Source organism: Bison bison, unplaced genomic scaffold, assembly GCF_000754665.1.
Source record: "Bison bison bison isolate TAMUID 2011002044 unplaced genomic scaffold, Bison_UMD1.0 scf7180017864299, whole genome shotgun sequence".
NCBI lineage: Eukaryota > Metazoa > Chordata > Mammalia > Artiodactyla > Bovidae > Bison > Bison bison.
Window position 1 is genome coordinate 438,472 of NW_011494871.1, and position 22,059 is coordinate 460,530.

Sequence of the window (22,059 nt, forward strand, 5' to 3'; positions counted from 1 at the left end):
TCCAGACTGCTCCCTGAGGCCAAGCTCGGAGGGGCCTGAGGTGGAGTTCTGGGGAGCCGGGGCAGGGTGGGCCGGCCGGCGCCCCTCAGACAGGATGGGGTCTGTGCTGGGGGCCAGGACAGCATAGTCAGTGGAATCGTCCCATGCTCACCAGGCACTTGGTCCACGCTGAGGAGTGTAAAGATGGTTGCTTCCTGTTGGTCCTCTTTGTGCAGCCATAAGGCAACTCCCAAGCTTGTTTCCAAGCTTTTGACCAAGGTTTCAAGACACCCCTTCACCTGCACCAAGGCGAATGAATACTTGTCTCTTCCAACAGCCCCGAGACCTTCTCACGGGAAGATGGGAGGACAGAGGGGGTGTGACCTGGGGGGAGCTGAGCCTTGCAGCGTCACGCTCTGCAGTCCGGAGTCCTCCCCACCTAGTCCTGTGAACTCTGGGAGCCTTAGTTCCCTGCTGAGGAGTGTCAGAGGATGAGAGTCAGCTGTGTAGTTGGGGGCAAGTCACTTCATGGTTCTCTGTGTGACTTTACCCTCGTTTGTAAGTGGGGCTTTGCTCCTTGTGGTGGAACCTCCTCAGGATCATTACAAAGAGCGCTGAGACAGAGGCCTGCATCAAGGAACTGCTGGGGCCCTGACTTCAGAACTCTTCACTCTGTCACCTCTCCCGGCCATGCATCGTCTGAGCCTCAGTTCCCTTGTCTGTAAAACAGGAGGAGAAAACACCTGCTGCCCATGTGGTGCTGAGAGGGTTAGAGGGCTCATGTCATAAGGTGCTGCAAGGGTGCTGTGCATGGAGTCCTGCCCATGGTAGCTGTTATATATAACAGGAGCTGTAGCCAGAAGCTGTGCCTGCCAACAACAGCACGTGTTTCTCAGAGTTCTGGGGCTTCCAGCAGACCCAGGGCCTAGCGAGGGTCTCTTCCTGCTTCCTCTTCCTGTCTTGCCATGTGTCCTTATGGGAGGGGAGGGGCTGTGGGGGCCCTTCTTTGAGGGCCCCAAGCCCATTCATGACCTTATCGCCTTCCAAAGGCCATGCCTTCAGGTGCCATCCAGTTGGGGTTCCATCTCAGTGTGAAGTTTAGGGGACACAGACACCCAGCCCTGCAGCACTCAGGAGGTGTGGCTGTTGTCATTGTAGTCTTCATTATTGGGGGTCCTTCAGCATTCGTTTTCAATAGGTATAGACCTTGCCTGTTGACTAACAGGAAAGGAAGGAACTTTTACCAGGTGACCAAGTTTAGTTGACATGGTGCCCTGTTTGTAGAGTGACAGGAGTGGAGCACGGACGACCAGGACGTCTTGACTTGGACCTCTGGTTCATAAGGGGCTTCGAGAGCATTTCTCTGTTAAGACCCAACTTGCCTGGGTTTGGTGCCCACATTTTTTCTATCGCTCTCCCCATAGCACCTTTGTTTCTGCCTTTAGGGACAGGGCTTCAGCTTCCTTTATAGAGTGTATGCGTGTGTGTGCATGTGTGTGTGATGTGAACAGGCTGAAGCATCTGATAGACTATTGATATGTTTCTAAAATTACCCTGAAACACACAGCTTAAGGTTTAATAGCATTTATGGCAATTCTTTTCATCATTTTTCTTTTCAGAGTTAGTACCACATTAACAGTTTATGTAGTAGAAAAACCCAGAGTATCAGAAAGCCATAATAATTTCAATAATTTTTTTCTTTCTCAAAAAGAGCCTAATTATTTTAAAATACTGGGTTAACAACCTTGCTTTTTCACTTAGGAGTGAGACTTGTCTCTTATATTTTTAAAAATTTTGCTGTGGGGACTTACTGGCAGTCCACTGGTTAAGACCCCACACTTCCCAGTGGGGTGGGTGCAGGTTCACACCCTGGTGGAGAGCTAAGACCCCACATGCTGCAGGACCAGACAGTGTGCTGTGGTGTCTTGACGAGCAGATCTGTAGAGGGGTAATTACTGCGCTTTGCCGATAGTTGGGGTAGGTTCACATTGGTTCCATGTGTGTTCCCTCCACTGGAACACACTGGATATTTTTTAATAGCAAAAGCAGTAAAAATTCGAGGCAGAAATAAAATGTCTCTCTTTGTTTCTCTGTAGGGTTCAGCACCACCCCCTTCTCCAACCCCCAACAAGGAGATGAAGAACAAGGCAGTTCTGTGCAAACCTTTGACTATGACCAAGGCGACCTACTGCAAACCCCACATGCAGAGCAAGTCCTGTCAGACAGGTGACCCAGGCCCTGCCCTTGAGTGACATCCATAATCTTTTCAGCAGTGGCTTCAGAGTAGATTTGTTGGGTTGTTTTGTCACTTTCTGTTGATTTTCTGGTTCTAGACATGCCTTCAGAATACAGCATATCATTTACAGTCATTAATAAAGATCAGTCTCTACAGAGGTGTGCAAGTTATGTCACCAGTGACCTGGTTTCCTTGGGGGCCAGGGCCCACTGAAGTTAAGTGAGCTCCTCTGAGAATACCATCTCTTTGAGTGTGATCTGTAACCATAACTATTCTGTTTCCTTGTCAGAGTGAGTTGAAATCATTCAAACCTGTATTTTCACCAAATTTAAATGTTAGCTGTATTCTGTTGTTTAAGTAAACCTTTTTGAGGGGAGTGTGAGGGGAGTGTGCCGGGGTGTCTGGAACCATATTATATTTCAAAAAATGTTTTCTTTCTTGTTAAAAAACAAGTCTAGGGACTTCCCTGTGGTCCAGGGGTTAGACTCCCCACTTCCACTGCAGAAGCTAAGATTCCCACATGCAGTGCTTTCTATAAGTTAGAATGGCTACTGCATTCAGTTTTGTTGTTTTTAACTTAACTAATTTTGTGAAAACTGGGCATTTTTTTAAATGGGTACTCAGGGCACCCTGAGCAGCTGGGTGGGTGGCGGTTGAGGCTGGTTGCTCCCTGACTGCCTTCTGTGTCCCCAGATGGCGACTGGAGGACGGAGTACGTGCCTGTGCCCATCCCTGTGCCTGTGTACATCCCAGTGCCCATGCACATGTACAGCCAGAGCATCCCCGTGCCCACCACCGTGCCTGTGCCCGTAAGTCACACTGCATGGGCTCCCCCCCACCAAACGTGTGGGCTCAGTGGGCAAGGATGAGGCGTGGCTGCTTCTGACCTTCACTTGAATCTGTTGGAGGCTCTGCCAAGGGTTGCTGCTGCTGCTAAGTCACTTCAGTCGTGTCCGACTCTGTGCGACCCCATAGACGGCAGCCCAACAGGCTCCCACATCCCTGGGATTCTCCAGGCAAGAACACTGGAGTGGGTTGCCATTTCCTTCTCCAGTGCATGAAAGTGAAAAGTGAAACTGAAGTCGCTCAGTCATGTCCGACTCTTCGTGACCCCATGGACTGCAGCCTACAGGCTCCACCGTCCATGGGATTTTCCAGGCAAGAGTACTGGAGTGGGGTGCCATCGCCTTCTCCTTGCCAAGGGTTACTCTGTGTTTAATTAGATATTAGGTAAATAGTTCCAACCTATGTCTGTGTCTGCTTTACATATACTATGTTTTGTATTCATGTTTGTTTTAGAAGAAAGTAAGATTTGTGAGCCAGAAGGTTCACACATGGTATGGAGCCACATACAGATGTCGTCATGTGCACTGCTGGGTCCCTGTGCAGGGTGTGGCTGCTGGAGGCCTCTGGTGATGGCAGTAACCTCAGAAATTAATTTTTGCTTCAAAAAGTAGCTGCCTGTATTTGGGGCTTTCCTTGTGACTTTCCAAAGTTTCTAAGAAATCCAGTATTATGAAGTAGATCACATGTCAGAGTAATTTTTAATTTAGAAAAATACCTTGTAAGCGAGTGAGCCTGATAGTAGGTCCTCTGTTCCCTTAGGTGCCAGTCCCTGTGTTTCTCCCTGCCCCCCTGGACAGTGGTGAGAAGACTGCTGTGCCCGAAGAGCTGAAAAGCACAGGTTCTTCAGATGCCCTGGGCACAGAGCTGCTGACCATGACGGACATGACTGAGGACGAGGGGAAGGCGGAAGGCGCCGACCTCCACAGTGAGCTCCCCACTGCCCAGGGTGGGCAGAGCGGGTGGGGGTCTGGGCTGGCCCCTCACTGAACTTCAGCCTGGGGAGGTGTGGGGGACGCACTGCTGCAGAGGTGATTGCAGGTTGAGACCCACATCAGATCTGCAGTTGCTCTGTGATGCCAAGCCCATGTTCAAGCCCAGCAATTTATAACCTATTTCAAACAGTCTCTTTTAATGGTTGACAAGATTTGGTTTTTAAAATCAAATCTAAATTAATGCTTGTTTCAGTGGGTGAGCTCAGACACAAAACTGACTTTATAGTAGGTTTTATAAATATCCAAACTGTTATTTTACGATGGTTATCCCCAGTTTTGTTTTATTCATTTATACGAAGAAAGTAAGTTGGATTATTTAAACCAGGGCTTGTGTTAGGGCAGTGCTGGCCAGATGGGGTAGCTGGATGCGTGTGTGCTGGATGCTTCTGTGTCTGAGCACGTTTCTCCATGTTCGTACTCCCGTTCCCCTCACCCAGAGCGCGGAGCTGTGGCAGCATGAATCCCTCCTAGAAAGGCTGTTATTTTGTACAACTTTTGTTTCCAGTGTGCACATGTCTGTTTCCCACCGCACCCTGAATTCAGTAAGATGCCTTTCTCAGTGGGTTTCAGTACAAAAGTGTTTAAAACAACTATTCAAAACATTAGAAGACAATTGTAAATAAGCATGTATTGAATGATGTGGAAAACCTAGGTCACAATTCAAAAAGAATGTTGAAAATTCCAGTTGTCTGTGCTCATAAGTTTATTTTTGACCAGAGATTGCTCTTAGAAATACTCTATAGAGTTGTTTACTCTTAAAACATGCTTTTTCTCTTTGTAGAGGCACAGTGAAAACTTACAGGATTGAAAGTTTTTGTGTATTCATGATTATCTAATTCAAAGCTTATAGTAGCTTATATTTGAAGGTAGATGCATGCTCTTTCCTTTTGTGATAAATTAAAGATTCTTATTTTGCATTTATAATTAAGTATCTTTTCACAGATTAAATATCAGTATTGTTGCAGTTTTCTGTTTTGTTTTCTGATGATACTACGGCTTGATTACAGATGTCATTATTGAAACGGACATAATTGGTTCTGACCTCTTGAAGAGTGCTGAGCCGGAGACCCAGTCCAGCATGCCCGATGTGCCATATGAGCCAGACTTGGATATTGAAATAGACTTTCCCAGAGGTACTGAGCATGCAGTTTTGCTCTTGGAGTATGAAGTGTGTTTCTAGACTTTAGCTATGGGGTCATCATTGTGGTTATGAAACAATCTCGTGTTCATGTCATTGCCTGTACTGTTATTTGTCTTTTTCATGCAAATAAAACTCAACAGTTTTCTTCCAAAAGGAAGCACATGTTGAATTGTAGGAGCTTAATTAACAGGATTTCCCAGAGCCTTAAAAACCTTAAAACTGTTTCATTATAGGAACTTTTAGAGATAAAGAATAAAGAAGTGTTTGGTGTCTTTTTAAAAATTTAAATAAAATATTGATAGTATTTTTCTTAAAACCTTTTTGAAAATTAAGTTAACCTTCACAGGGAATAAAGATGTGTTTAGGTCTTTTGTTGTAAAAGAAGTGTGTTCTGTTTTTCATTATTTTCTTAATCTACTTAAGGCCAGTGAGCGTACTGAACAGGATATAAAGCGTTTAACTTTGGAAAAGATGTAATAGCTTGAAATAGATTTGTGCTGAGATCATGTAGATCCTGTAATTGAATTTCAGGTTTTAGTAATTTTTCTATCACACATTCCGTGAAATTCCATGTTGATATGCATTATACTTGTGTTTTAAGAGTCTAAACAGATGTTATCAGATCTCATAGATCAGGTTAGGTAGAGAAATGGTTCTTCAGCCAGCACAGGCTGCCCTGTGCGTGGTATTGTGCAGAGTCAGGGATTGGTCCTTTTGTTGGTTGAGTTTATGTGATGCAAGCCTGTGCTATTATGTTTGGAGTGAAAGTTCTTCTGATTTGATTGTCAGCTGCTGAGGAGCTTGACATGGAAAATGAGTTTTTATTACCACCTGTTTTTGGAGAAGAATATGAGGAACAGCCTAGACCTCGATCTAAAAAAAAGGTATGAATCGTGATGGTGTTCTTGTACTCATATCACATCTGTGCGAGTAGTGAGCTTCAGTTGTACACCAGAATATGGGAAGATACTTCCTTTTCCAGGATTAAAATGGCTTAAAGGTAAAGTTTTTATTACTTCATTTCTAAGTAAAGGATCTTCTGTTGTACCTTCATAGAAGAGTGAGTATCATTGCAACTTAGCTTTTATTTTTAATTTTTATCTTGATTAAAGGCTGACATACTTTCTACAAAAGTAAATTCACTACTTTTACAGCAGTTGATACTGTTTTCCCCCCTGTGACTTTTGGTGAGGCTGGGGTTCACAGTTGGTTATGTTTGGTCTCTGTGAAGCCTTCTAGCACATAGGAAGATGTGCTGGAGAATTCAGTCTTTCAGGGCTCTCAGTTTACAAACTGATGTGCTGGAGAATTCAGTCTTTCAGGGCTCTCTGTTTACAAACGAACAGGTATCATTGTTCTGAAAGTTTTAGTAACAACTTGCTGTATTTCTGGTTTCCAACATAAAGCAAGATCTAAATAAAAGAAAAAGATGACTTTGACGAATTTCTCCATAAACAAAGGAAAAATTGAAAGAGGAGTGAGACCTGTGGTAGGATGAAATGGGACTTTTACTTGACACCACGCACAGAAATGAACTCAGAGTGAGTCAGAGACCTGGATGTAAGAACTAGAACTCTGGGAAGAAAACAGAGGCCTAAATCTTGTTCAACTTGTGTCAGGCATAGTTTCTTAGATCTGACACCAAAAGCTCAGGAACAAGAGGGAAAATAGAAGAATTGGATTATATCCAAATTCCAAGTTTTTGTGTGGCAAACAGTACATCAGGGAAGCAGGAGGAACTGAGTTATTCCCTAAGGTGGAGCTTGGGAGAAGTTCTTTAGTTCTGTCTTACATAAATATTTGGAATCCTCTTACTTCAGATCTTTAGTTTATTATTTGTGTCTTTATTATCTCATCATCAGTCACTCTCACAGCAAAAGTTAATATGATTTTGTTATACAAAGTAATTTATGCACAAATACAGCATTCTTGGAGAGAGATTTCATGTTGTAGGTAGCTGTTCTCAAATCAGAAGTTCCAGTCAGCTCTCTGTAATATGCATTTGTTGAGAGATGGCTTACTTAAAGTCGTGAGATAAATAGGCTTAAGGAAGAGAAGATGTGACTATGGTGTTTCATGACCAGGGCACCAAGAGGAAGGCGGTGTCAGGGTACCAGTCTCACGACGACAGCTCTGACAATTCCGAGTGCAGCTTCCCTTTCAAGTACGCGTATGGGGTCAATGCTTGGAGACACTGGGTCCGGACGAGGCGGTTCGAGGAAGACCTTCTGGTGTTAGATGGGCTGACACCTCGTAAGTGCTCTGGTTCTGTCTTCACTGGTTCCTGTTTAAGATCAGGCTTTTTGTTATCCACCACCTTTGAATAGGATGACTGGAACTTAAAATACATTTGAATTCTTATAGAATAAAGTGATTTCAGGAGGTTTCTTAATCTTCAGACAGTAAAATTTCTTTTCTTAGCTAAGTCAGTGAAGTTGAAAGAGGATCTGCTCTCTCACACCACGGCTGAGCTGGACTACGGCCTGGCCCACTTTGTCAATGAGATCCGAAGGCCCAATGGGGAGAGCTACGCACCCGATAGCATCTACTATCTCTGCCTTGGAATTCAGGAGGTCAGTAATTCCACAGCTCTGAAATACAATGTTGTTAAGGAAGGTTGTTATGGCAGTGCTTCTAGAGAAAAATGTTTTCTTCTAAGATATCATGTAACGTAAGGATTTATTGGCTTACCAAGCAAGGCAAAGATAATTTACTTGAAATAGGGTTTTTGTTGTTCAGTTGCTAAGTTGTGTTATACTCTTTTCAACCCTGGGAACTGCAGCACGCCAGGGTCCCTTGTCCTTCAGGATCTCTAGGAGTTTTCTCAAATTCATGTCCATTGAGTCAGTGTTGCTATCTAACCATCTCATCCTCTGCCATCCTCTTCTCCTTTTGCCCTCAGTGTCTGCCAACATTAGGGTCTTTTCCAGTGAGTTGGCTCTTTGCATCAGGTGGCCAAAGTATTGGAGCTTCAGCATCAGTCCTTCCAGTGAATATTCAGGGTTGATTTCCTTTAGGATTGACTGGTTTGATCTCCTTGCAGTCCATGGGACTCTCAAGAGTCTTCTCCAGCACAATTCCAAAGCATCAGTTCTTCAGCATTCAGCCTTCTTTATGGTCCAACTCTCATATCCGTACATGACTACTAGAAAAACCATAGCTTTGTTGGCAAAGTGATGTCTCTGCATTTTAATAGGCTGTCTAGGTTTGTTGTAGCTTTCCTTCTAAGAAGCAAGTGTCTTTTAATTTCATGGATGCAGTCACTGTCCATAGTAATTTTGGAGCCCCGGAAAATAAAATCTTGTCACTGCTTTCACTTTTTCCTTTTCTGTTTTGCCATGAGGTGATGGGACCAGATGCCGTGATCTTAGTTTTTTTGTATGATGAGTTTCGAGACAGCTTTTTCACTCTCCTCTTTCACCCTCATTAAGAGGCTCTTTAGTTCCTCTTCACTTTCTGCCATTATAGTGGTATCATCTGCCTGTCTGAGGTTGTTGATATTTCTCCTGGCAGTCTTTAATTCCAGCTTGTGATTTGTCCAGCCTGGCATTTCGCATGATGTACTCTGCATATGATTTAAATAAGCAGGGTGACAATATATATAGCCTTGACGTGCTCCTTCCCCAATTTTGAACCAGTCAATTGTTCCATGTCCAGTTCTAATTGTTGCTTCTTGACCCCCATACAGGTTTCTTAGGAGACAAGTAAGGTAGTCTGGTATTCCCGTCTCTTTCAGAATTTTCCACAGTTTGTTGTGATCCACATAATCAAAGGCTTTGGTGTAGTCAATGAAGCAGAAGTAGATGTTTTTCTGGAAGTCCCTTGCTTTTTCTGTAATCTAATGAATATTGGCAATTTGCTCTCTGGTTACTCTGCCTCTTCGAAACCCACCTTGTACATCTGAAAGTTCTTGGTTCACATTCTGTTGAAGCTTAGCTTGAAGGATTTTGAGCATAACCTTGCTAGCATGTGAAATGAGAGCAATTGTATGATAGTTTTAACATTCTTTGGCATTGCCCTTCTTTGGGATTGGAATGAAAACTGACCTTTTTGAAAATACTAGGGAATTGTAAAGGATTTTCTTAGCTGCTCTGTGTATAGTTTTGTATACATTTACTTCCACCATTGGTTTATTTTTTATGCATCTTAGGTGATTTCTAATGGATTTTCAACATGCATCTTCAGTGACTTATTATCGCCCTTCATATCTTCGTGCCCCATTACATACATGACACTCTAATGTTGTGTATGGTCCTGGTTCCCACCTCCCAGGCTTTGTGCTCGTCCCATGTTTCCCTTATACTTTATTTTTACTCATTGGAGATGGACTTTGGTGTTTACATCATTCTTTAACAACTCTCACTGTTAAGGATTGTCATAGGAAGCGATAAGATTCATAAGTTTGCACTGACTTGAGGAGAGTGGAGCATAGAGAGCCTCTTGGGCTGCTCAGCGAGGCCATCACAGGTGTGGGAAGCCAGCCCCCGCCCCGAGCCTCAACGTGCGTCCCCTGGACCCTGTATGTAGTAGTGGAGCCACCTGCTGTGTTCTTACCTGACAGACTGACAGCTCTCATCCTCTTACATCCTGAGTTCTTAGGTGTATACCTCAGCTTGGAGTGTTTTCAGGAACAGATTAATTGGTAACAACGTTTCTTTCATTTTCTAAGTATATAGATAAAGATAATTTCCGATTTTATAAGTGTGCTAATAGACATATAAGGCGTTTATTTTTTTCTTAGGAAATAAAGAGTATAAGTGATATACAATTAGTTGGTTCTCCTTCAAGATGTGGTTTTTTTTTTTTTTTTTTTCAGTACTTGTGTGGTAGTAATCGAAAAGACAACATATTTATTGATCCAGGATACCAGACATTTGAGCAAGAATTGAATAAGATACTCCGAAGTTGGCAACCAAGCATACTTCCAGATGGTAATGCTCCTTTAAATACAGTAGCAGTGACTTTCTGCTGGGATCTCCTTGTTTTTATAGAAAGTGTGGCTAAAATTAAGAAATAATTTAAATTAGAGAGTACTTATTTATGAATGTATCAGATCATCCTTTGTTGAATTAGAACTGAATGTGATTGATAACTAGTGTTTATGAAGAACTTTGTGATAAATGTGACTCAGTTTCTCTAGAATAAGAAATAAACTGGATGTTTGTTTCTCAAGCCCTTTAGTAGAGATTCTGATATAAATTTCTCTTAGAAACCTGTTTTAGACGTATAAAGAAAACTTGTTTGAATGGAAATGACCTATTTTTTTTCAGGATTTCTACAGATTTAAATCCCCTTCTGACCACAGTCTGCTCATCACCTGGAAGACCAGGAGCAGACCCAAGGCCTGGCCCCAGGGTCTAATTGTGTAGTGTGTTATGGTTCTGGCTCTGTGTTGTTTCAGAGCCATGTAGGGGATGCTGAAATTCATTCTAGTTGCCCTGGAGTGAATGGAGGATTGGATTAGGTTTGTTCTTGAATTAACTATCTGTTCCTAGACGGTTACAGGAAAACTGTTTATTGTAATTCTTTAAAAATATTTCTCTCTATTTAAGGGTCAATATTTTCTCGAGTTGAAGAAGATTATCTGTGGAGGATAAAACAGCTAGGATCACACTCTCCAGTAGCTCTTCTGAACACCCTGTTCTACTTTAACACTAAGTATTTTGGCCTGAAAACAGTGGAACAGCACTTACGGCTTTCCTTTGGCACTGTGTTTAGGCACTGGAAAAAAAACCCTTTAACCATGGAAAATAAAGCCTGTCTTCGGTACCAAGTGTCTTCCTTGTGCGGAACAGATAGTGAAGGTAGTGTAACCGGTCTCGTTTGGGATTGGCTGTGGCAGGGATAGCTGCTTCTTGCCTGACTGGAGGCCACATAGGTCCCTTGTTAAGAACTCAAGGACTGTCGCTTCCATAAGATAAGACAGCCCATGTCGTGTTAAAATTAGGAATTACCAGAAGCCACAGCTTCTGGCTCTGAGCACACCCGGTCCCGTCCTTTGGTGTAAGAGCAGTGGGAGTGAACACAGTGAGTCGGGTCACCTTTCTTGAAGGCTGGTCGTAGAGAGTTTATGTGATTTTTATTTCTTAAGATAAAATTACTACTGGAAAAAGAAAACATGAAGATGATGAGCCAGTATTTGAACAAATTGAAAATACAGCCAATCCTTCTAGATGTCCTGTGAAAATGTTTGAATGCTACTTGTCTAAGAGGTGAGTATTTATGATACTTGATTTTTTTAAATGGTAGCAACAGTTAGGTGCTGTGAATTTATCAGAGGTGACTTTTTTTCATTGATCCTTTTTAAAATTTTTCTCTTTTCTTATTTCAATTATGTTTTTAGTCCTGTTATAAAGCACCCAGCTTGTATCTCTTAAGCATATGTTAAGAAATTGCTCTCTACTAAGGAAGTTATTGCTGTTGTAGAGGGTGAGACAGTAAACAGTGTAAAGTTTGGGGGCTGTGAGTCTCTCTTGCAGCCAGTGAAATTTTTAGAGATCACAAATTATTTTATGCTTGTTCATTATTTTATATATGTACCCTCTAATTTTTAAAAGGTAAACATGAACTCAGAATGTATTTTCTTAGGTAATCAGTTTTATAAACTGTCCCCAGGTTAGCTGTCAAGAACCATAAAAACAGTAATGTCACCTCTAGGATGATTATTTTTAATAATTAGTATTTCAGGTGGTTTTGGGTAGCCCTCTGTGGCTACACCAGTATTTGGATCTTCCAGTCATATTTTATTCTGTCTCTGGAACTGGGATGAATCTTGAAGTATTATAATTGGCAGTGCTTTACTTGTTTAATGGCAGTATTAAAATAATGATTAAAAATAATGTTTCTATCGATGATGTCTTGGTTTCAGTGAAATACAGAATTTAAATTATGGTGGGAAAATACTCTTATTATAGAAATTAACTTTCAGAATGTCTCAAGTGATAGAATATTTAATGTAGTTAATCATGCATGTGGTCTGCCCATGTAATGTGGTAATGGTAGCAGAATTATTCTTAAAATAAAAAAATAAGTTGTGAGGAATTTTGTATACATACTGTGAAATTGACTTTCTTCTTTCTTCCAAAGTCCACAGAATCTTAATCAGAGAATGGATGTTTTTTATTTGCAACCAGAATGCTCTAGCTCTGCAGACAGCCCTGTCTGGTACACGTCCGCCTCACTGGACCGAAACACCTTGGAAAACATGCTCGTACGGGTTCTTTTAGTAAAAGATATTTATGATAAAGACAATTACGAACTGGATGAAGACACAGACTGAAAAAAGGAAGGATTCAGAAGCAGTCAGGATAACAGCGTTAGGCAGTCATGCTGCTAGATCTTCATTATGGAAACATTTCAGGTTTACTCCTCCTGTTCTGGGTTTTGTAGCAGTGCACCCACACCGGGTACTACCATGTAAATAATCTGTGAGTGAAGTTGCCATTATTCTATGTAGTGGTTTTAGGATACTTACAAATACATTCAAATTCTTTTTTTTTTATTATTATTTATTTGATTAGGTATGTTTGTAACTTTTTACATTACAAAATATGAATGAGAATGTGCCATGTATAATTTTTTCTTGTAGTAAGAAACATCCATATTGCACCACTCTGCTGTTGCAAAGCTTCCTGGAAAGGGGGCTCTTCTGCTGGGTTTCTGACCGAATGGTTGTGTGTGGGGAGCACCTACTAAAAGTTTAGAACTTGCAGTGTCTTTCAGAATTTTTAAAATAAACTGTAAACTAATGGGCTGGGGTTTTTGTTTTGTTTTTCTGGGGGTTTTGTTTGTTTGATTTATGCTTTAGTTCCTAAAGCCTTACAAGCTTATGTAGAGAGATACCATCTTTTGTACCAAAAACAGATGAGGGAATGCTGTTGATCCTGGTGTGGATGCTGGTGAACTGTTATGTGAGTCCATACTGCAGGCCGACCTCTCTGTTCCCTGTATTAAAACCTTGGTGTCCTTTCCTCACTGGTGGCTTTCTGTAGCATCCCAAGCAATAATAATTATATATATATATATACACACACACACATATATACATATACACACTTGTATATATATGTGTGTGGGTGTATGTGTGTACATTCATGTACACACATACACACATATAAAAGATGATGTTAATATGTCCTAGAGACATTTTCTTTGTAAAAACATCTGATAAAAATATAAAATTCTGTTTTTTATGTCAACCCTAAGCACCCCTTCACTATATAGGCATTGGTTTTCCTCTGCCCTTGAGGACACAGATCACGTTTGGGTCCCTGGATAGGACTCTGTAGCTTTAAAACTTTATGAAGATTCTTGTACCTGCCCTCATGCTAGGTAAAATTATGTTCAGAAATGCCACTCCTGAGACCGTCATTATGGAAGAGAGTGAGTTGAAATAAGATAGGAGCCGTTTCACTCTGAGGATTAGCAGTACAATGACTCTGCCAGTTCAGGTGATTGGAGGGCAGAGAAGGAGACTGGATCAAGTGTATCTCGAAGGAAATCACGTTCCATGTTAGACTGTTTGGCTTTTACATTTTAATTACTTCTTATAGAAGATTGCATTAAAAAACTTTATACTGCCGCATGTTGATTTATCCATTCAGACCTTTTCTTTTAGAACAAGGAAGTTTATATAAAATCGTACTGTCTATACTGAGGAAGTGCCAACTGTGATTATCTTGAAGAAATCCTTTGGCTGACTTCATAGAGCTTGAGTGTGATCACATGGTCTTGTTTCCAGTTCCTGAGTCACTTCAGTGATGTTCATTATTAAAACTGTTTGGGGAAATTGGGCTACTTTCCACAGTGGTTAAGCAGTGTCTACACATCCCTTAAACATTTCTCTCTTCCTTGGGATAAATGTTAGCATTCAGAAAAAAGTCTCCTCAGTCATGATTTGGGAAATTTCACGAGTGTATTCAGCTGTATATTTAAGCAATAATTAACAAATATTTTTGACGTAGAAATTACTCTATAAGGTTCTAACTTGTTTTATAAAGTTTGAATAACATTTCTGTCCCTTAACTGGTTTTATATTTGTGGATTTGATAGATTGACAGCAAATCTGATATTACTTAAAAAGATATAGATTGCTCATTGTTTAATGAAGTAGGTAACATTTACAATAACAAAAATTTTCTCATCCTCACCTTTTTAAGAACTACAGCTTTAAGCACTTTTCCTATAAACACATGTTGATTAAAGGTGATTAATCCTAACCATCTTTTGTTCTTTGAGGTGGTGCAGTATTCCACCCAGAGCAATAACGTTTTCCCTAAATGTCACCTCATGTGTGTTTTACCAAACGCCATACATCCTGCTGTGGCCCCACTATTCATAGCACCTTGTCTTGCTATTTTCTTTCTCTTTATTGTGAAAAAGGCTTCCCCCTTTTCTCAACAGAAATGTCCGCATAGTTCTGATGTGGATACGATTGAGGATTTAGAACTTCTGTCTTTGTCTTGACTGCAGTCCAAGGACTGGTTAACTTGACTCTCAGGAGCAAAAGAATAAAATAATCCTATTTTGTGAGGGCTGTTTGTTCTGTGAAACCACTTCATCTGGAGCACATTTTGTTGCTTCCTGGACCTCCTTGGTATGTGGTCCTACATGACCGTGAGAAAGGGGCAATGAAATGATAGTTCATTTTGCTCCTCAGTGGTTCTGATGACAGTGCCCTACAACTATAATGTGGTTGCCTTCAGATTGCTGTTGGAGATGCTCTGTTTTTCTGTTCTGAAGAAGATTTTGCCATTTAAAATGAATTAATGAAAAAAATTTTATTCATATTGAGAAAAGTGAATTTCCCATGCAAAATTGAATCTTCATTAACGCTTTTCTTTTTATTTAGACTTCTAACTGTATTGGGTAATGTAAGATATTAAAGGACTTTGCTAGGCAAGAAACTCAACTCTTCTTTTGGCCATAAACAGTACATTATTTTAAATAGTACCTAATGTTTCTCTGCTGTGTGGAGCTTTTACCAGCGGATTACACACACTGAGACAGGGAGAGGAGGCTGTGAATTGTGTTGTGCGTCACACATCTGTTACTGCCTCCTAATGGGGTCTCGTTCTGTCCTGGGCGACTGTGGCTTGTGGTTAGGTGGTTGTATGTGCACCATGTTAAGGGTCACAGTGATGCAGACGTGATAACATTGTACAGTTTTGGTTTGTACTACTCTTAATACCGGTCCATTTAACCTGAGATCTTAAATGTCTTGCAGTCTTAAATACATTTCCAGAATGTACTATTACACACATATCACTTACGTTCCCACGTAAACACTGCCTGCACGGTCATCTTGTTTCCCTCAAGCAATATGGTCATGAAAGTGCGTGTGAAAATGTTTTTTAGAGAGTAAATTTCTTTAATTAAATTATAATACAGTTGGATTTTCCCCCTCAATAAGCCCCATACTCATTTTTAGAGCAGTTCTTTGGATTTCAGTTATTCCATTCTGCTATGTTCTTAGAAATAGACAGTTGTTAATGGTTTTTTCCCCCAATATTAAGTACTTTTTTTTTTTTTTTTGCCATTCCTGAGAATAACATATTTGAAAATGATACCACTGTAACAAAATCTTACAGATTAGAATTTGATGTCCAGAACAGGTTAACTGTGTCAGTCTGAGTAGAAACACTTAAAATGGTGTCTCAGTTTGTACTTCCCCCCACCTCGTTACTTAGAAGCTAGATCTTAGAGAGGTACTGCAAGTAAATTGCTGTTACTACCTGAAAATGATACTGGACAAGAGAAAGTTCTTAATATCTGGACACATAATGTCCTAATTCATTACTGAGTTAAACAGTCCATGAATTTAGGCCTTTTGAGAAGAAAAGAACGAAAGAGAAACCAAGATTTAATCTGTGAATAAAGTGTATATTAGGAATAGAACCAGAGGGGCCCACAGACCCTGTGGGTATACCATTGGAGGTCCCTGTTTTTGTTGAATGAAGCAGATGTAGATCCTGCCGGGGTCCAGAGGAAGAGCAGTCGGCTCCGGGAATAAATAAAGGACCAGGTCCTTTATTCTGTCTGGGTCTCAGTTTATTTGTAAAATGACGGCTTTGCCTTGGATTTTTGATTGTGGAATTTCAAATTAAGTATGGTTAATATTATACTTAAGAGACTTTGTATTAAATTCTTGCAGATTTATGTTTGCATCCGTATGATTTATTTAGCAACATGTTTTTTTGGAGAGTGGAGCGATCTCTCCTAAAATAGCCTGAACATAAAGGGCATTAGACCTAGTTTTGTGAATCATGTTACTGTTAGATAATCCCATGGAAATTCGTTATCACAAAACCTAAACCACAGATCTTCATTTCATATTTTCTCTGTGCCAGAGAGCTACTGCGAACTATGGTAGTTAGGAAGAGAAAGTAAAAGATGAAGTTAGGGTTCCAAAGGTTACAGTTACGAGGGTGAACAAGATATACTTGTAAGGATATTGAATTCCTGAGGAGCACTAGGGAACGTATCCATGATAGTTTAAAGCAGAGATGGTGGATACTTGGAAATCGTCTGATAGTCTGTTAAGATCTAGTGTAGTCTTCATAGACGTCATAGACTTCAGCCACCACCTGTAGTTTATTTAGATTCCTGTAATCTTGACATTGCTCATGACTCTGTAGCAAGTGGTCAGGAGCCGTTACAGGTTAGTTTAATGGTTCCATTTTGGTGGCATCCCTGCTCACCTGTGGGTTCCAGACCAACTTGTAACAGTGCTTAGAGGGGCAGCTAGCGCTGGTGAGTCAGAGGCGATACCAAACCATGGAACCACATGCAACTAAGGTAACCGCTTCTAGGTTGTGTGATGTGCATGGAACACATAAGATCCAGTATATTGCGTCAACCACTGAGCATTTATTTCATAGCAGTTGGTCACCAGTGTGCTGTTCATAGCCCTGTGTGCGAGATTCAAGTTTTCCATTTTGATTATGTCTGTGCTTCTAAGCTGCTGTCAGCAGGTGGCAGTAGTGTGCAGCCCCAGGCTTCAGTTGCTCTTTTTTGTTTATACAACTGTAAATATACTGTACCTCTTTATCGGAAATTCTTGGGGATTTAGGATCCAGAATTTTCTTTAAAAAAATGTGCCATGGGACTTCCCAGGAAGTCCAGTGGTTAGGACTCAACACTTCCAATGCAGAGGGCACAGGTTTGATCGCTGCTCAGGGGACAAAGATCGTGCATGCAGGGCCGAAAGTACAAAAGACTTTTGGGGTCTCAGAGTTGCTGATGAGGGATTGCAGGTCTGTAATAAAAGTAATGGCAGATCTACTGTTTTCATTCAATGAAACACCTAGTATTTTTTTTCTCTTGTGTTGCTCAGTTGGATAGAGGTAATGGAAAGCTTTCTGTAAAATTTGCCTATTGAAAATGGCAGGGAACAGGCATAAATACAGTGGGAGTTGTAGAACCATCATTGAATTCTGAAGCTTAAGAACAACTGCTTTTATTTTCCTTTTTCCTCAGAAATTGTAGCATGACTGTTCTGCTCAAAAGCCTTTTTTGAGTGGCTCATGTTATGTCCCAGAGCTGTTTATTCATCCAGCACACACACTCAAGTGACTATTATTCTCTCAGGTGCCCTAAGCAAGGTGCTGGGAACACAGTACCTCTCCTCAAAAGATGTCTACCTGGGGAGAAGGGAAAGTGTGATGGAATACCAGAATAAGATGGAGCCATGGGCCTTACTGAACACGACCACCTGTATTAAACAATAAAATTTAATAGACAGGTCAAGTAATTTATACAGACTGCTCTTAGCCCAGCTTTCTGACCCTGACTGTAGGCCAGGCCAGGTCTCTACTGTGCTATTGGCTTCCCAGCTGCCAGCCGCGGTTGTGGCCCCCCAGGTTCCCGAGGGAGCCGCGGGGCAGGGGCAGGTGTCTCACCAGAGATAAGGTCACAGGCAGAGGTGAGTGTGCATCCCGGCTCCACCCCCAGCACCTAGAAAAACCCTGCACAGGGAAGGTGTTCATAAACATTTGTTGAGTGAATTATTGATTGTAAGCACTTTTAAAGTCAAGCACCTAGAATGTGACCTGTGGGAAGGATGACCCACCATCCATGAAATAGCACCTGCTTTGGGTAAGTAGCACCTGCTTTGGGTTCACCTCTGAACGCTGGTCTGCATCTCCAGGAGTCAGTCTGGCCCTGTGTTCATTCTCTGGAGCTGCTGGTTGCCCGTGACCATCCGTCTATGAGGGCTGAGGGAGTTGAGATGTAGGTCTTGGTGGTTCATAGTTATGTTCAAAATAGAAATACTTAGACGTCACTAGTGAAGCGTAAAAGGCAGATTTCTGATCTGTCTCCAGGAGGTTGATTTAGTAGATTCAGAGTGGGTCCCAGAGAGCTGCATTTTTTACACCTGGGTTCAAAACCCAAGACCTACAGTCACAAGACCTCACTAACATTTCCTTTAGAAGAGATGGAAGAGAAGCCAATACAGGCATTTTTCTTATGAAAATTGTTTTGTACTTGTGTACTGGAACATATGCTTTTCAAAGTTTGAAAGCGTCCCTTTGGGAAACCAAGAGGAAGCCTACGTTTGTGGAAGGACTCGTTAACTGGAGTCTCCGGTTCACTTAGTCGAGCTCCAGAGAACTGTGAACTATTGCAGACACAGCTTTTACCTATTGCCGTAACCAAGGGGCATGTGGCTCATTTGAGATGGGCCTTTTCTCTGCCTGTTTCCATAACTTTGAGGATATTGTTTCTCAAGAGTGGCCGTGGGGATGAGCTGAATAGTCACTGGCCTCCTTTCTGTGGGAAAGCACACAGAGTGGTGTTGACACCAGCTCAGTAAGGGGTGCAGCTGGGCCCCTTTAGGTCTTGTGGGCAGTGTGCCCCTTCACCCCTGCTGGTCCCTTCTGGTCTACCCCAGTCATCTGGGAGCTGCTGCTGTTGCTAGAACAAGTATTTTGTGAGCAGATACCCGGGCAGGAGTAAAGACAGCTGTGGAACATTCGAAGGTGGGGAGACAGACGGGGCCACGAACAGCCCCCCCCCCCCCCCACTGCTCTATCCACTCACTGTTTCCATTTCCAGACCTTTTCCTCTCACATCTCTAATACTTTCCCCCATTCTTAAACTCAGAGGTCAGCAAACCCATGTAAATAGGACCAGAGGGTCAATATCTCAGGCAATGTGGAGCATAGTGTGTAGGTACTTAGGAGAAAATTTTCCACACATTTTTTACTGACAAAATTCAAAATATAATTGAGAACAAGATTTCCTAACAGCTACAATGAGGGGGATGGAAGGTTTTGGGGGAGTGCCCACCTTGCTTAGTTGGGTTTCAAAGTCAGTGGTTCACTATCATCAAAGTTGATTGCAAAATTCATCTGTTAGGTTTCATGTATTTTATTTTGGGGGTAAGTGCTCTTTAAAAAAAAATCTGGCTGTGCTGGGTCATAGTTGCAGTATGTGGGATTCAGTTCCCCAACCAGGAGTTGAACCTGGGCCATTGGGAATGTGGAGTCACAGCCACTGGACTTCCAGAGAAGTCCCCTAGGCTTTGTGAGCCTCTTAATAGTTTTGGTGCATGTTCTTTTTTTTTTCAACCTTTTAAAAACATAAAGCCATTCTTAGCCCACAGGGTATATAGACGCAGGCTGTGGACCAGATCCAGGCTGTGGGTTGCTTTATGGCCCTCTCTATGAGCAACTGTAGGGTAGCTGTGTTATTACTTCACTTTTCAGATGGAGAAGCTGATGAACAAAGGCCCAATAACTTAGTGAGCTCAGCACCCAGGAGGTGACAGAACCAGGGTTCCCATGGGCAGCTCCAGACACCACGTCACTCTACTATGGTGTCCAGACGCCGAACCTATCCAACAGAGCTAGTGATTTATGCCCCAGCATCTCAGTTGGAGGAGCAAGGTAGCCTGAAGATAGGGTGTAGGAGTGACCCCACAGACTTAGAGCCCTCCAGGCTCCTCTGTCCATGGAATATTCCAGGCAGGGATACTGCAGTGGGTTGCCATTCCCTTCTCCAAGGGATCTTCCTGACCTGGGGATCGAACCCAGGTCGCCAGCACTGTGGACAGATCCTTTACCATCTGAGCCACCAGGGATGCCCCGGTATGTGGTTTAAGAGTCTGTAAAAGAAGCCATTCCCCTGCAGTGCACTTTCCCCACACCCATGGGGTCTGGAGGTTTAGGGGAGGGTGAGACCCAGGGCCTCAGGCACCATGTGTGACAGGTGGAGGCTGGAGGGAGACCTGGTCTGGTGCCCAGAAGGCTGGAGGGCAGGCTAGCCCAGGATGGGAGGCAGAGATCCCAGTGTGCACCGTGAGCTGTCCCTGAACCTGGCAGGAGCCTCCACTTGTGTCTGCAGCCTGCTGTCAGGTGTCTTCTCATTCTAGAGCAAGGATGGAAGCTTTCAACAGGGAAGATGGACATCAGAATAAAAGGAAGGTGGAAGGAGAAACTGCAGTGGAAGACGAAGAAAACTGGAAGTGATGTTCAAGGAAAGATAAACACACAGTAAACAGAGGCTATGGAAAAGGAATGTAAGACAAGAAAAGAAAAATATTGGAAATATCAAGTAAATAACAAGTTTGAGAAGATTTTCATAAAGTCCTGTAAGAAGATGAAGAAAGGCAAAGAGAAGAAAACTCAAGGTTCAGGAGGTGCAACGTGAAACAGGCAGACTTCCGGAAAGAATAAAATGCAGGGGAGGAAGAAGGAGCAGGTCACCCCGGGTGAAAGGGCCCCCAGCCCACAGAGTGATTACTTCAGGGACTCAGACCAAGACACAATGCTGGGAAAAAATCTGCATGTGAAGAAAAGGTTCTAAAGGGTTCACCAGAGGCAGAATAAAAAAAAAAAAAAACCCAAACAAGCTAGGGAGTGCGAGTGTCATCAGGCTTTTTAACAGCAGTGCTGCGAGTTAGAAAACGATGCCCCAGTGCCTTTAAGATTCCAACAAAAAAATGATTATTCCAGTTTGGAATTCGTTATCTCAAACTACCAGGATGTGTTCAGATACAAAAGTTCTCAGAAAGTTTACCTCTTAGGTGCATTTGTCAAGGAGTGACTCTTCCCAAAGTGAGGTGACTGAAGGAAAGGGAGACATGGGTCCAGGGACAGGACGGGAGGGAGCATTGAATGGAGGTGGAGGATCAGGACCGGGTGATCTCTGCCGGGAAATTTCGGACCCGCACCCTTCCCTTTGCGATATCGGTGTGGGGCCTGGCGGAGGGAGAGGAGGGAAGGGGCTGGCGCCTCTTAAATTTAAGGCTTCAGGCCACCAGGGTTCTAGGAAACCTCAGTGTTGGCCCCTAACCCACCTCTGTCCCCAGCAGACCACGGGCGCACCAGGTCCACCCGGGTGGGATGGGCAGTCTCCCTCCATCCTGGCGACAGCAGCTGGTCCCCACCACCCCCACTCCCCCCATGGTTGCATACTTAAGAGTCATCTTTTATGGCATCCTACTCCAGTATTCCTGCCTGGAGAAGCCCATGGACAGAGGAGCCCGGCGGGCTAGTTTGTGGGGTCTCAAAAGAGTAGGACAGGAGTGAGCGACTCAGCACACATGCACTTGAGCCTCAGCTGGAGCGTGAATATTAATTCGCTGTTTTTTGTGCGAAGTCAAGGTGCGCCCCTTCCTCACCTGGGTCGTGATTTCGCCCCAGAGAGGAACCAGGTGTGTCCGGGGTTGCTCGTGGGTCCCAGCCGCCCGTCCCCCAACCAGGGCGCACCTGGGGCTGCAGGGGGCGGGGGTGGACAGCAGTCCTCGCGGAGTCCCCGCGGTCACACAGGACTGACTGCAGAGAGACAGATGGATGGGGAAGGAGAGGGACCGGGGCGCGGGGCAAGTCTGCAGTCAGGGACTCCTGTCTCGTGCTCAGTGG

General features: G+C 42.8%; 1 protein-coding gene across 3 annotated transcripts in view; it reads left to right on the top strand.

Annotated features, from left to right (window-relative positions):
- Positions 1–16,351, top strand: part of ZMYM2 (zinc finger, MYM-type 2) — a 65,867-nt gene extending 49,516 nt beyond the window's left edge. For all 3 annotated transcript variants that reach the window (XM_010851172.1, XM_010851174.1, XM_010851173.1), the window contains 11 exons: positions 2,076–2,205; positions 2,909–3,024; positions 3,821–3,986; positions 5,061–5,186; positions 5,984–6,078; positions 7,279–7,447; positions 7,616–7,767; positions 10,011–10,125; positions 10,747–10,998; positions 11,286–11,406; positions 12,281–16,351. In XM_010851172.1, the coding sequence (XP_010849474.1) occupies positions 2,076–2,205; positions 2,909–3,024; positions 3,821–3,986; positions 5,061–5,186; positions 5,984–6,078; positions 7,279–7,447; positions 7,616–7,767; positions 10,011–10,125; positions 10,747–10,998; positions 11,286–11,406; positions 12,281–12,473 (1,635 nt within the window). In that variant the 3' untranslated portion in view covers positions 12,474–16,351. The remainder of the gene's footprint in view (positions 1–2,075; positions 2,206–2,908; positions 3,025–3,820; positions 3,987–5,060; positions 5,187–5,983; positions 6,079–7,278; positions 7,448–7,615; positions 7,768–10,010; positions 10,126–10,746; positions 10,999–11,285; positions 11,407–12,280) is intronic.
- Positions 16,352–22,059: the final 5,708 nt, after the last annotated feature.